At 38.2% G+C, this 15629-nt stretch overlaps 1 protein-coding gene across 4 annotated transcripts in view; it reads right to left on the reverse strand.

The window, feature by feature from the left end:
- PAN3 (PAN3 poly(A) specific ribonuclease subunit) overlaps positions 1-15629 on the reverse strand; it is a 141105-nt gene that overhangs the window by 59497 nt on the left and 65979 nt on the right. For 2 of the 4 annotated variants that reach the window (XM_006773674.2, XM_006773673.2), the window contains one exon: positions 6287-6404. The exons of the other annotated variants lie outside the window; for them this stretch is intronic. In XM_006773674.2, the coding sequence (XP_006773737.1) occupies positions 6287-6350 (64 nt within the window). In that variant the 5' untranslated portion in view covers positions 6351-6404. The remainder of the gene's footprint in view (positions 1-6286; positions 6405-15629) is intronic. 4 annotated transcript variants of the gene reach the window in all.

Consider the following 15629-nt stretch of genomic DNA (forward strand, 5'->3'; position numbering starts at 1 on the left):
GGTGTTTAAACAGGCCTTTGGCTGTTTTGCTGATACTCGCTCCATGGCTTTGAGCGCCAACAATCATCCCATGTTCAAAGGCTTTTAAATAGCGTTGTTTACCCATATCTTCAGAAAAAAATCACTTCTACTGTCATGGTAAACAACCTGCTTCCATATTTATAATGGTCTGGCCCTCTTAGCAACTTCAGCACGAAATTATAGCTAATTTGCCTACAAAAGTCAGGTGGTCATAATAATCTGGCCACTCAGTGTATATTAGTGATATACACTCCTTGGCTAGGAAATATAGGAAAGAAAAATTAAACAGAGTTCATATAAAAAGGAGTTGAACCTATGTTTCACCATCTCCTATCCCTAGTATCTGAACTACCTAAAAATATACACTAAATAGATACATCATGGCTTAAAATAAAATTTCAGCTACTAACATTAAATAGAAAAGATTTTGTAAGGTAATTAGTTAAGTCATATTTTATCTACAACCTACTAAAATAGAAGCCATTCAAAAGGTTTACTTAAGTATTAGAAGTATATGAAACAAACCTTCTTTCTTAGTAACAAACTTTTAGATCAATCCCAAAGAGTATCATCTACACTATGATTTGGCATATATATTACAAAAATGGCTGCTTTTAATTCTGACAGCTTAAAAACCATTCATAGCCTTTGTCCCAGAAATTCTAGTTCTGGAAACAATCCTCAAGAAATAGTCTTAAATCCTGAAAGATATTTATAGTGAAAATGAACACACACACACAGTATGCTGCTTTTAAAACAGTAACACAACGATTCAATTTTTAATGAATAAAGTAAGTTTTAAAAAACTGAATGACAATATGAAGGTTAGAGTGTCAGTCAACTGAAGTCTACTAAAGTGGAAAGATTGGTTTTAGGGGAAAACAGCTGATAATAAGTGATGCTCTATGATATGCAATAAATTTTTCCCCATGATATAGTTATTTGATTCATATAGGAAATATAGAAAATTTGTTTGAATACTTAATAACTTTCCCTAAAATAAAATCAATTTAAGTGTACATTTTAAATAACCTTGAGCATAAGTTTTCAGAAATATTAACATTATCATCATCTTTATTGCCTTATAATAAAAGAATACAGCAAGTCTTAAAACATAGTTTTGTTCAATATCATTTCATTACCGTTGATGAGATGCTGTAGGAACCCTGTTTATATGAAGTAGAATACGGTAAAACTGGTTTCATTATATGCATTTTAGCTTAAAGACACAGAACATATCAATGATGTTAAGCGAGAACTTACCGTATATAAATTCTAAAATCTTACATTTAGAAATCCTTTGTCAATATTTTTGCTTTATGATAATCACCCCATTGAGTCACCCTTAACCTCTTTTTAAAGATTAAGAATCAACTTATCAGAACCAAGATGGCGGCATAGGTAAACACCTGTACTTACTGCCTCCCACAACCACATCAAAATTACAACTAAAAGACAGAAAAACTATCATCCAAAACCGTGGGAAAGCTGGCTGAGTGGAAGTTCTACAACTAGAGGTAAAGAAGAAAGCGCACTGAGATTGATAGGAAGTGCAGAGGCACAGAATGGGCTGGCATGCAGATGCATTGCTTTTTTAATCGGGAGGGAGGTACAAGCTCCCACTTTCTCTGAACTCCAGTTCCAGATAAGACTCTGGGGGACCCAGGCACATACGGGGACAAACTGGACTGTGTGGCATCGGGACAGGAACAGAAGGGCGGCTTGCTTTCAGATGGAGGTGCTCACAGTGGTCATCGTTCCTACACTGGGACCTCTCCAGTGCAGGGCTCACTGGCAGCCATTGCTGTCTGCTCCACCCAGGAGATTCCGAAACCTTACCCCACCCAATTTACAACCCCACCCAAATTGTGCAGGGTGCGGCTTTTACATACGAATGGTCTGTCCTTTCTCAGCCTAAAATCTGTCAAACAGGCAGCAGCAGCAGCCTGCCATGTTACACAGATGGGCCTCATTTGGGCACTTCCAAATCTGATACACAGAGGAGGAATCTGCAGATCTCTCTGTAGCTCCTGCTGGGTGGCCCCAGGCCACCTCCTTGGAGATCCAAGAGCCAGTGTACCCAGTGGTCAGAGTGGGACCATACCAGATTACAACTCTTCACACCCATAAGTGACACACTCAAGGAACAGACTCAATGAGCATCAAAGCCTCACTGAAGCAATTCCTGCCCCATAAGGGTGACTCCTGCACAGCAGCTCTTCTATTGAAGACACAGCTGATCCTCACAGCCAGTTGGCCTGGAGGTCACTACTCCCAGTGATACCAACAGCAATCAAGGCTTAACTACAACGACTGTGCACACAGCCCACAGAGGGGTGCACCAAGAGTGTCCACCTCAGGTGACTGGGGAGGCTGAGCCGCTGGGCCCTATAGGACACCTACCACTCAAGGCCACTCTATCAACTCAAGTAGACTTGGCAGCTACCAAATACATAGAAATAAACACAGGAAAGCAGCCAAAATGCAGAGACAGAGAAACATGTAACAAATGAAAGAAATGGATGAAAGCAAACTACGGGATATAGAATTCAAAACCACAGTTATAAGGTTACTCAAGAATCTTCTAGAAACCTCCAAGGGACTTAGTGAGACTTTCAAGAATCTTAATGAGAATGCCAAAGAAAAAGGACCAGTCAGAAATTATAAATATTTGAAATACGAGGAAGCAAAAAACACCCAACTGGAAGAGCAAGAAGAAAGAATATCCAAAAATATGAAGATAGTGTAAGGAGCCCCTGGGACAACTTCAAGCGTACCAACATCTTAATTATGGCGGTGCCAGAAGACGAGAGTGAGCAAGATACTGAAAACCTATTTGAAGAAATAATGACAGAAAACTTCCCCTACCTGGTGAAAGAAATAGACTTACAGGTCCAGGAAGCACGGAGAACCCCAAACAAAAGGAATCTAAAGAGGACCACACCAAGACACATCATAATTAAAATGCCAAGAGCAAAAGACAAAGAGAGACTCTTAAGAGCAGCAAGAGAAAGAAACTCAGTTACCTACAAGGGAATACCCATATGACTGTCAGCTGATTAAGCAAAAAAAGTTCCATCATTTCGATGTATGTACATATGTGCTTTATGTTTTTTATTATTTATTTACCACAAGTAAAGGTCAGGAATTGTTATCTTTCTTTTAAATTCTTTTTACTGTTTCACTTCATTACTGCTGTGTCTGTGCTCCATGTGAGTGACGTAGGTGCTTATGTAGGTGGGTTCCCAACTTACGGTGAAAATTGCGTTACATCGCGCAGTAGGAACAGATCACTGATGTAACCTGAGGACCTACTATATTATATGAAATGCTGAAGGTTATTCTTTAAGAAGAGGAAGAAGAAAAAGGTAAAGATAAAAATTATGAACAACTAATACATATCTATCAACAAGTGAATCTAAAAATCTAATGAATAAGAAATCTGATGAACAGAACTGGTGAATGTAATAGAATCAGGGGCATGGAAAGGGAGCAGACTGACAATTCTTGGGGGGAAGGCAATGTGGGGGGTGAGGGAATTGGGGGGAGGGGAGCTATGGGGGGGAGGGGGAGAGGAACATCTGTAATAATCTGAATAAAGATTTTTTTAAAAAGATTATAGAAATTTCAAGTATACAATATTAAAAAAAAGAATCAAGTTATCTATTTAAATTTAAAAATAAGTAAGAATCTACTGCACTAACAATAGCTTTAAGAAGTGTTTTACAATTAAAAATGTTTAAGCCAGAAGTAAACAACACTTCTCCCCTCTTTTTACACCAATAGACAACTGGGTTCAACATAGCTCAGTGATTTGTCCAATCATATAAACTCAGTGATGAGAGAAATCAAACTAGAATCTAGATCCCTGGAGTGCTAATACAGCCCACTATAACACTTTCATGCTACTGAATTTAACCAAAATTTAAATCCCCAATGGTCATAGAAAATAATGCCTCTAGAAGAAAAAGAGCATAAAAACAAAATGTAATTAAAGGCAGAAGAATTGTCAAATTTCAGAACACATAAAAAGACAAAAGAAAGGTTGAACAACCAATTCAAAACATTTATCTGGTAAAGTTTCTGCATTTCTACAGTAAGCCTCAAAATTGTACTCAGTCCTAAAGCTTCAGGTACTTTGAAAAGAAAGCAGTCCTATGAAGCTATGAATAACTGCTACAGATTAGTGTGATTCAGTAGATCCTTGAATTTAAATACTGAATTAAAATTCAGTGTTTCTGAAGAATCCAAATAATATGGATGTTTGGACTATTTCCTTTATAAACTGTTTGTTTTAAATTTATATATCTAACAATAATTTTTCTCCCCCCAAAAGGGATGCATTTTATAATAGAAGTAGAGGCCCGGTGCATGAAATTCATGCATGGGTAGGGTCCTGAGGCCTGGCTAGCTATCAGGGCCGATTGGGGCCTTCCGGCTGCCAGCTGCCGACTGGGGCCTTCCTTTGTTCAGCGCCGCCCCCTGGTGGTCAGCGCATGTCAAAGTGAGCAATTGGTCTCCTGGTCCAACTCCCATGGGGGACAATCTGCATATTAGGCTTTCATATATCATGATAGAATCTAGGAGTATAATAAATCTTGATTATGATTTGGTCACTTTTTCACCAACAAGGGGACTAATGGCAAGAGCCCTTCAAGATCTTGTCATCAGGGGGGTGAAAGTCAGTATTTTACTAAATTTTAACTTGGGAACATTTTACCATCCCTTTTAAGCCACAAACAGGTGAGAAAAAGAAACTATAAAAAGTAGACCCAGCCCAAGCCAGTTGGCTCAGTGGATAGAGCATTAGCCTGTGGGTTGAGGGGTCCCAGGTTCAATTTCAGCCAAGGGCACATGCCTGGGTTACAGGCTCGATCTCCAGTAGGGGACATGCAGGAGGCAGCCAATCAATGATTCTCTCTCATCACTGATGTTTCTCTCTCTCTCTCCCTCTCCTTTCCTCTCTGAAATCAATAACCAATTGTCATTTCCAAGTTGTAATATGGAACATGTTTGATCCTCAACCAATAAAAATATATTTTAAAAAGGTAGACCCAAATAAAGACATAACTGAGACAATTACCATATAGATGTGTGTATTTTAAATGTGGACCTAATCCTCAAACAGATTATAAAATAAAACAAACCATCAATCAAAAAGCAACAAGTTAGGAAGTAGAAACTAAAATAAAATACCAGCCTTTACTTCTTTGCCCAAAATAATTTGATTATTTAATCAAATTCAGCTTCGCAGATAATTATCAAAACTGGCTAAAATGTTCTTAATCAAAAGTAGCACACTTAAGATCACAATAATCATGCAATTATGAACCTAAAGTTGAACCATACAAAAAAAGCTCCCTTGTCTAAAGTCCAATTTCTGAAACTCTGATGTGAATGGTCACTTGTCCCTCTAGCCCAAGCAATAAAAGATATTTAATAATAAAGTTAAGTATTGGTTAGATAAGATTCCTATTATCCTATATATTTGAAATCAAACTACTTTTCAGATAATTCAAATAAAATTAATATTAACTCTTAAACCACAAAGATATATTTGTTATACAGATATATCTTTGGCCAAAGTATTCCCTATGTCATGCCACATTGTTTTTAAAAGCCTGCAAAAAGACAATCCATGGTATTCCAACACAATTTATTATGGCCTAAGCTATTAGGATAAAAAAATTTTTCTTTCTGTTGCTTAAATCCTTCATGGTTCAGATAAAAAATCCATTTAATTAAACAAAAAATACTGTAATTTTTGAAAGTAAAAATTGCTAATTATCAAAAGCATATTTCAATACTAGTTAGCCATAAGTCAAAATATAAATTATTCACTGATCTAGTAAGATATACCCTAATCAAACTAAGCTCAATTTAACCCCAAAAGTTTCAGGCCACAAATCCAAACTCCCTTTGCAAAGATGAAATAACCCAAATGCCTAAAGGCTGGACTTGAGAGAAATGTTTACAGCCCTGACAAAGGGGCAACTCTGACTCATAAGTATACTGCAAAATTTCTACACTGACTTTTCAGAAGCAGACTACTTCTTGCTGACCACAAACAGCAGTAACATCTCTACACTTTAAAGAATTGTTCCAGGAAGCATAGTGAGAAAACAAAAACAGAGTCAATAAGAATACTGATGTTAATTGCCAGAACTCATTCCTTCACAAACCCTGTTTTTACAACAGCAACTCCTTATGATTGGGGAGTGAAAAGTTGCTGAACTCAACAACCCCTTCAGTTGAACAAACAGACCCCTCAAAGAGCTGTCCAACGCTGCCCAAACTATCCATCCTTTAGTCGAATCAGTCAGTTTCATGAATTGTAGGATATATCTTCAAGTCCAGTGCTGACTCAGAGGGTAGCTTGTTCCCTAGAGAAAACAACCAACAAAAATCAGAACAGCTACTGCTCATAAGTTCTTTCAACACCCAAGAGGAAAAGACAACTTATTGGGTCCAAAAAAAAAAAAAGTTAAACTTCCTTTCAACTTCAATAGCAGCCAATAAAGTGAAGGCATCTATAAGCCCGCGGCAGTTGTTGTTTAAAGCTTTCACTTAGATAAATGTCAAATAGGTTTAAAAAGCTTACAAGAAAAGCTATCACAAAACCAGAGGGCTTCTCATTCAAGAAAATCTGCAGAGAATATAAATGGAAAGTATTCCAAGGACCAAAACTGTTATTTTAATTTTTGAAAAGCAGTTTTCCTAAGTGTGCATGTGTGTGGAGTATGAGTGGGGTGTGATTAAATGTCTCCACCCAGAAGTAGTCTACATGTCAACATGCACAGCCTTTGAGCTTGAAGATATATCATAACAAGGGAAAAGGCTTTTCCATTTCATGAGTTAAGAGTTTTGTATACAATAAAATGTTATTATGGAAATGGGAAGGAAAAACTCAATGAGAGGCAACCAAAATGCTCAAGCAAAACTGTAGAACACTGAAATGTCATTTTGTCTTTTTACATGAATTAAGTTAAAGGGTTTTCATAAAACAAACGTGTAACTAAAGACTGCCTCCAGAAAAAATCTTGATGGTTACTGGTATAACTTTTCATTTTAAAAATTTTATTAATTCTATTATTTATGTAAGTGTGAGGGAAAATTCTAATCAAAAATTTTTCTGACCATGGCCGGATAGCACATTTGGTTAAAGTGTTGTCCTGTTATATCAAAGTTGTGGTTCAATTCCCAGTCAGGGCACATCTAAGAATCAACCAATAAATGCATAAATAAGTGGAACAACTCTCTCTCTCTCCCCTTCTCTCTCTCTAAAACCAATCAATAAATTTTTTTTGAAAAAGACTTGAAATCATGATTTCTCAAAAAAGGTTTTCCTTTTCATTTCCAAGTTGTAATATGGAACATGTTTGATTCTCAACCAAGAATCTCAATGCCTTAGAGGTCAGATTTATGGAAGACAAAACTAGTAATGACTACACATTGTCTTGAAAAATGCAATCATTTGATAAAGGCATCAGACACTTAGGTAAATTTCTGGGAAGTTTTGGTTCAGTTAGTTTTAAAGTAATATCTCACTTTCCCAGTCTTTCTCAGAGAAAGGAAAGTTCAGTCTTAATGAGCTAAAACAAAACAGCCTATTGTATATAACACCTGTAATATACTGTCCTTGGGAGAATTCACAAAATAATCACAAATCATTTTCTGCATTTTGTGGTTCAGATGAGGAATATCAGTTGAGAAAAGCTGCAAATCCTCCGTTTCCTTAACCTGGGTACTAGTTAAGTTCCCTCTCATAGGCCTTCTGTGCCAATGGTTTTCAAACTGTATTAAGCAGAACACTACACTTCCAGAAATGCTTCAGGATCTGCAAATTCTTGATTGGAATTTCTTTTATCTATTGTTTAAATCAATAATAAAATCACAAATGCAGGTCCAAACTAGTATGCATTCATTTTTTTAACATACTAGAGATTATCACCAATATACTTGTGTTGAGTTAGGATATTTTCATTAAGTCCTCAGAATAAAGCCTCTCCAGTCACGTGTGTGTGTGTGTGTGTGTGTGTGTGTGTGTGTGTGTGTGTGTGTGTTATTAGGAAGGTAGTGACTCTGAAATAATCAACATTTAAATGCACATGTACTCAATAAAATTGAACAAACTGGTACACAACTTATGTGAATCATGATTTTCATGTTCTATATAACTGAAAATACAGAAAAGGAGGCTGAGAAATATACGACTATTATCCTTTTCCCACCAATGGTAAGCTATTGCATTCAACAAAATACCACCAAGACTTGTTATTCTCCCTGAATAACTTCATAAGTAAATTTAAACCTGACCCTGCAAATGCCAGTTTTATCTGCTTTATATAATTTTAAACCAGGGGATTACACATAGACTTTACAAGAGCTCTGCTGCTTTTTAAAAATGTTTGAAAACCAGTTTTAAGTTCTAAGTTTTGGTATTCCTGGTTCACAGGTCCTCCTAGGAACAGTAATGGTAATTAAGTCTTAAGTCTTCTATGCTTGCTGAGTTGTAAGTTTCTGTCATATAAGTGCTCTAAGCCACCTTTTCAGTCTTTTGTCCTTACTAGTCTCTCCCCTCCACACATTCTGACAACCCTCAAAACACAATGTGCCAAACTCTGGGGTGCTAATGGCAAATAAAATTGGAACATATTTTGAGAGTTACCAGACACTTTAAATATATGAAAATGTTATCTATCTCAGTGTCATTTTTTCATTAATTTCTCTAAGTTCCTGTCCAATCTAACCTTTCTCACTTTCTTAGCAATTTTAATTTTTGAAGAAAATTCTACTCTTCTGGTATCTCAGAGATGGTGTCCACATCACACAAAAGACAGTCTTCAAAAATATTTCTTTGGAAAGATTAATGAAAAAGAAACTCCACATAACGAAAGCAGTGACTAAGTGCCTAAGGTAGAGAAACAGAACTATCCATCTAAATAATGATAGTAATTTAAATTGTCTTGAGGAATAATTGCACACTGGTATCCCCTCTACCTAACAGCACCAACATAGTTTGTTTTAAGAAAAGAAAACAAAGTGCCAGTTGGCTTAAAAACAACAAAAATCGCCCTACTCTAACCCCTTCAAGGGAACTCCATGGACTTCCCCACAATCAGCACTGAAGGGTAATGCTTATTCCAGCAGGACGCTGCCCCAGCAGAAACCTGCCCCATAACTAACAGATTTTCTTCACATCTGTTCAGTCTTTATCTAACTCAGACTGAATTACTTTTTTGATTAATCATTTTATCAAAGTGATTGTCAGTTCACTGACTGAGAGAGAACATTTCTATATTATGCTATTAAACTCATTAAAACAAAGCGGGGAGAGGGGAACTTCATAGATTCTCAACTGTCTGTGTTTAAAATGTTTAAAGAAATCCTATCCATCCTTTAAAATCCATCTTTAAGGATCCATATTTCATTTTCCATTATTCTTTCTTTCCTGGATATCCTCATTCAAATATGATAAAATCTCACTTTCCTTCAAATTTTCTAACATTTTGATCTTTTTTCCCCCTGTAGAAGTAAAGTGGGTAGATGTAAAATTTTTAAAAATGCAAAGGCCAATGTTCCAAATACAGAGTTTTTGATTTATTAAGTCTCAAATGAGGACAGGGGAAGTTGGAGTTTCAAATTGCCATAGGTGATGCTTATCTGCAATTACATTTGAAAGCTTACTGGAGCCACTGCAGAGATCGGGCACTGAGCTAGGTTCCAGGAATTCAAGAAATAAGATCTAGTCCTGATCTCAAAGTTCACACACAACCATTAAGGCCCACTAATGTGCTTAAACTGTTTCAATTTTAATATTTACTCTAAGTCTCCATGTGTGATCACATAATAATAGATGAAACGATAAAAATGCCTGCAGAAGCATTAACTTTAGTGAAAGAAATAAATATGTATAAAACATCCAGATAAAATTTTTAAAAACATGGTACTCAAAATACTACAGAAGCACAGAGATGGGAGATATTAATTCTCAAAAAGAATATGTGTTTTACAAGAGAGTAGTTCCTCTATGAGATAAAGTAAAAGGGACTAAGCTTATTTAATCAGAAAAGAAAGCTGGTAGTCTTTTAATAGTTCTCTTTAATTATTTTAATTCTAAAAAATATGTACTGAGCATCTAGACATAGTTCCTGCCGCAAGGGAGGTTATATTCCAACTAGAGGCCTGGTGCACATATTCATGCACATTGAAAGGAAATTAATTAGAAGGTGGCTGGCAGGGTGGGACAGGGCGAGACAGGTCGAGACACGCCCTGGAGCCAACCTCCCACAGTCCCTCCCCAGCCACATCTTCCCCCTGGTGGTCAGCGTACGTCATACCTACTGGCCAGCCAGTCAGCCTGTCAGCCTTTTATATATATAGATGGGAGTGAGGACGACCACTCATTCTAATTTAAACAAAACAACAAAAACACCCAGCAAACTGGAATAAATTCCCAAAGGAAATAAAAAGGATAACATGATAGAAACTAATGGGAGAAAATTTCCTTTACACTGGTCAAAGGCCTTTCTTTGTAAGTGACATTTCAGCTGACACCTAAGAAATGGGAAGGAACCAACCAAAGAAAGAACAGTATAGGCAAAAAACATGAGCCAGAAAGGAGCCTGACATATTTGGGTAAGATCAGTATGGCTATAACAGAATACACAATGGATAGAGTGAATGGGTGAGAATGGAGAGGTATACGAGAAGCAGACTACCTAAGGGGCTTGGGTTTTTATTCCAATAACAATAGAAAGCCTGATCTGATTTATATTTAAGGTTACTTTTGCTTTTATACGGAAAATGAACTGCACTGCATGAGTAGACCAATTAGGCTGTTTAGACAATACACAAAAGAGGCAATGATGGCTTGGTCTAGGATGGAGGCTGTACATCCTAGATAAATAATAAGAAGGTTGAATTGACAGGATTATTCATAGACTACCTCTGTGGAGAATAAAGGAAAGAGAGCAAAGGTGAGTCTTGTTTCTTGTTCAAACATCTTTCAGAGGGTGATGATAGATTTACTCAACTTCATAAAGTTGAAAGCCCAGACAAGAAAAAGCCTTAACTCAGCAAATGGAATGATGAATTAGAAGAGTAATTATCAAATTCTAAAATGAACTGAGGTACCAAGGGGAAGTCTTGTGAGATAATTAGGAGATTTTCATATGTCTTTGCCAGCTTAAGAGGGAACTGAAGCTGGGAAAGAAATTCAGCAGTTTAGAATCCTTGCTACCTATAACTGTTTTAAAACATAGAAATTATACATCCACATTCATATGGACAATAGCTCCATAATAATAAAATACTCCAAAAATTTTTTTAAAAAATTTAAGGCTATGTCAGTATTTTCTTTTAATTACAAAAGAATTAAAAGTATCTGAGATCAGAAGTCCTGCTCTATCTTATTATAACAAGACTAGTGTTTCTATACTTAGCTCCAAACCTCTTAACGCTCTGATTCTTAACCAGAAATGAAGATCAGAATTACCAGACAGACTGTCTAAAATTAGGCATCTGCAGGACTGGAGGAAAAGGAAGGAAAGATCTAGGTAAGAAACTGGAATGGCAAGATTAGAATTGATCCTGGTCAGGAATAGCATATATCTTATTTTTTAAAATAGGTTTTTATTGATATTTTAGAGAGAGGAGAAGAGAAAGGGAGAGATAGAAACATCAATGAGAGAGAAACATCAACATCTATCAGGTTCCTCTTGCATGCCCCTACTAGTGATCAAGCCCACATCCCAGGCATGTGCCCTGATCAGGAAGTGAACTGGCTACCTCCAGGTGGTATGGATCAATGCTCAACCACTGAGTCACATTGGCCAGGTAAGCATATGCATATCTTGTAAAAACACCCTAGGAAATGATGCACATCCTTGGTTAATCTTTGAAAGATTAACATTGAACCAGGCTAATCTTCACACAATTTTAATTAGTAGCTTCTTCTAGTATTAATGGTTAAAGCCATGAGATAAATCCATTATAACCAGAAATATTTCATGAATATAAGCAACTTTACTTGTCTTATTGTATATTAGTGTTAAAAGTCAAAATTGTTCAAGTGGCAAAATAAAATGATTACTTTACACAATTATATTTAAAAGAGACCTTCCTTTTTTGAAGGGGATTAGAGAGTAGTCATGTTCCCCACTGATTTCAGTTAAATATAGTATTTATGATAAAAACAAGTCCAAACATGTGCTTAAAAGTTTCTCCAAGCAATTTCCCCATGGGTAATTAATGTTATTTTCTGTGATTATAAGTACACTAGAGGCCCGGTGCACAAAAATTTGTGCACTCGGGGGAAGAGGAGGTCCTTCAGACTGGCCTGTGCCCTCTTGCAGTCTGGGACCCCTCGGGAGATAATGACCTGCTGGCTTAGGGCAGACCGGATCCCTAGGTGCAGCCCCTGGTTGGGCTCAGAGCAGGGCAGATTGGGGACTTGGGGCGCCACCCCCTGTCATGCACAGCGCAGAGCGGATTGGGAGGTTGCGATGCCACCCTCAGTCACGCTCAGGGTAGGGCCGATTGGGGGGCTGGGGCACCGCCCCGTCACACTCAAGGCAGGGCCGATGAGGAGGTTATGGCTCTACCCCATCACACACAGAGCAGGGCCCGTGGGGGGGGGGGAGGGGGGGCGCGCCGCCCCGTCACACACACAGCAGGGCCGATCAGGGGGTTGGAGCACCGCACCCTGTCACACACAGAGCTGCAGGGTGCTCAGAGGTTGGGGAGGTCCCCCCTATCAGGCACAGAGCAGGGCTGATCAGGAGGTTGGGGCGCCTTCCCGTCATAAACAGAGCAGGGAGGATAGGGAGGTTGTGGCCCTGCCCCGTCACACACAGAGCCGCAGGGCGATCAGGGGGTTTGGGCGCTGCCCCCTGTCACGCTGATCCCGGTGCCAGGAGGCCTCGCGGCTCCGCTGATCCCAGTGCTGGGAGGCCTCTCGGCTCTGCTGATCCCGGTGCTGGGAAGCATATTACCCTTTTACTATATAGGATAGAGGCCTGGTGCATGGGTGGGGGCTGGCTGGTTTGCCTTAAAGGGTGCTCTGGATCAGGGTGGGGGTCCCCACAGGGGTTCCTCGCCAGCCTGGGTGAGGGGATGATGGCTGTTTGCAGCTGGTCACACACTATTCAGGGTGGGGGTCCCCAATGGGGTGCCTGGCCCGGCTGGGTGAGGGGCGGAGGGCTGTTTTCAGGCTGGTGGGTGACGGAAGCTCCCAACCGCTCCTTTTTTCTTTTTTTTTTCTTTTTTATTCTGGGCCAGCTTTAGCTCTGAGGTTTGGCTCCAGCTCCCAGGCCTCCGCTGCTGAAAGGAGGGATCTGGTTTGTTTCGGTTCTATAATCGAAACTCTGTATCAACTCCAGCTGAGTTCCCGGCTCGCTGAAAGCTGGTTTCTGGGTTTTTGTTTAGCCTCTATATTTGTTACAATGTTCAAACTACAGGCTCAGAGGCCGGCAAGGCAGGCGGGGAACGTTGGAGTCCTCAGTCACTGAAGCAAGCAAGCCTCATGTTCAGTTTAAGCTGCCTGGCTGCTGGCTGCCATCTTGGCTGGAAGTTAATTTGCATATCTCGCTGATTAGCCAATGGGAAGGGTAGCGGTCGTACGCCAATTACCATGTTTCTCTTTTATTAGATAGGATACAAAATTACCTCGAAGAGTTAAGTATGAGAAACAAAACCCCTCAATAAATGTAAACTTCTCAAATTTCAAAAAACTGGAGAAGGCCCTGGCCAGAGTTGCTCACTGATTAGAGCAATTGCCCACGCACCAAAGTGTCACGGTTCCATTCCCAGTCAAGGGCATGTACCTGGATTGCAGGTTTGATCCCTAACCACGGTAAGGGCACGTGCAGGAGGCAACCAATTGATGTGTCTCTCTCACTTCAATGTTCCTCTTTCTCTTTCTGTCTCTCCCTCTTCCTCACTCCCTTCCACTCTTTCTAAAAAAATCAATGGAAAAAATATCCTCGGGTGAGAATTAACATACATACATACATACATACATATATGTAAAAGATTAAAAAAACTGGAGGTGCATTAATATTTATTTCACCAAGTCATTTTGTTTAATGACCAAAACTAAAAACTTCTCTGGAAATAAATTAGTTTTCATTCGATAAAAATTTTAAATTAAAATATAATCTTTTTATACAAATAAAGATTAAAACCTTAGAGCTCGCCTGGCCAGTGGTCTCAATGGCTGAACACTGACCTATGAACCAGGTCACTGTTCAGACACATGGGCTTGATCCCCAGTAGGGGGCATGCAGGAAGCAGCAAACTGATGATTCTCTCTCATAGATGTTTCTATCCCTTTTTCCTTTCTTCCTCTCTCCGAATCAATAAAAACATATTTAAAAAAAAAAACAAAACTCAGAGCTCTCTTATCAGGAAAATAGGTAGATGACAAAAACTAGAACCCTGATTTTTGCCTATGACATCCTTAGATAGCCCTAAATCTTCCTTCAGAAAGAGATCAACCAAGAACGTGTATGCATATATGCATAACCCATGGACACAGACAATAGGGTGGTGAAGGCCTAGGGTGGGGGTGGGGCGGGCTAGAAGGGGTTAATGGGGGATATAATGGGACATATGTAATACTTTCAACAATAAAGATTTATAATTAAAAACTAAAAAAAGAAATATATAAAATATTCACACACAAAATTAGTTCACAGCATTAAAAAATGCACACAAACCACACAATATACTTTGCTTTCAAAAGAAAAAATGTCACGCCCTGACCAGTTTGGCTCAGTGGCTAGAGCGTCAGCCTGTGGACTGAAGAGTCCCAGGTTCAATTCTGGTCAAGGGCATGTACCTTGGTTGCGGGCACATCCCCAGTAAGGGGTGTGCAGGAGGCAGCTGATTGATGTTTCTCTCTCATCGATGTTTCTGACTCTCTGTTCCTCTCCCTTCCTCTCTGTAAAAAATCAATAAAATATCTATTTAAAAAAAGTCACAACTGCAAAACTTTGTCATAATTTCCAAAATTCTAAGAAACAATGCAACTGAGCAAATCACAAAATCTCTGCTTCTCTATAGAAGAGCTTAAAATGCATAAATAATTTAAAAAATTTTTAAATGCTGTGTGAAGTAACTAGTAAGGTGAAAAAAATGGAATATAAGTAATTAACATTCAAGATTCTAAAGAACTGTATATCAAACAAGAAAAATCTATACTATTTATATTCATAATGTTTTAAGGTTAATTTTCATCACGAATAAAGTATTCTTTTTCATTATTTTAAGAAATATAAAGAACTAGCAATGTTTTTACTTTTAGGAAAATATAAAGAAAAGGTATGAAATGCTCAACTACTAAATTAACATCTCAGTTGTAAAATTCATCTGATTAAAAGTACAAATATTTTCTCTCTTCATTACATTACACAATAAAAATGACAGGTTTCAATACGCTCCAAAAAGCTTTCTGTATTTACTTTGGTTTTATACATGTAAATAATCTTTACTAAAAGCCATGTGGATCTGGCCAGAATAAATGCAATTCAGTTTCCATTTCTAGTTTTCCCCTCAATATCTAGAGAATTTCAGCAACTGATGTATATAATCATACTTCATTTTGG

The sequence above is a fragment of the Myotis davidii genome, unplaced genomic scaffold (genome assembly GCF_000327345.1).
Source record: "Myotis davidii unplaced genomic scaffold, ASM32734v1 scaffold65, whole genome shotgun sequence".
Taxonomy (NCBI): domain Eukaryota; kingdom Metazoa; phylum Chordata; class Mammalia; order Chiroptera; family Vespertilionidae; genus Myotis; species Myotis davidii.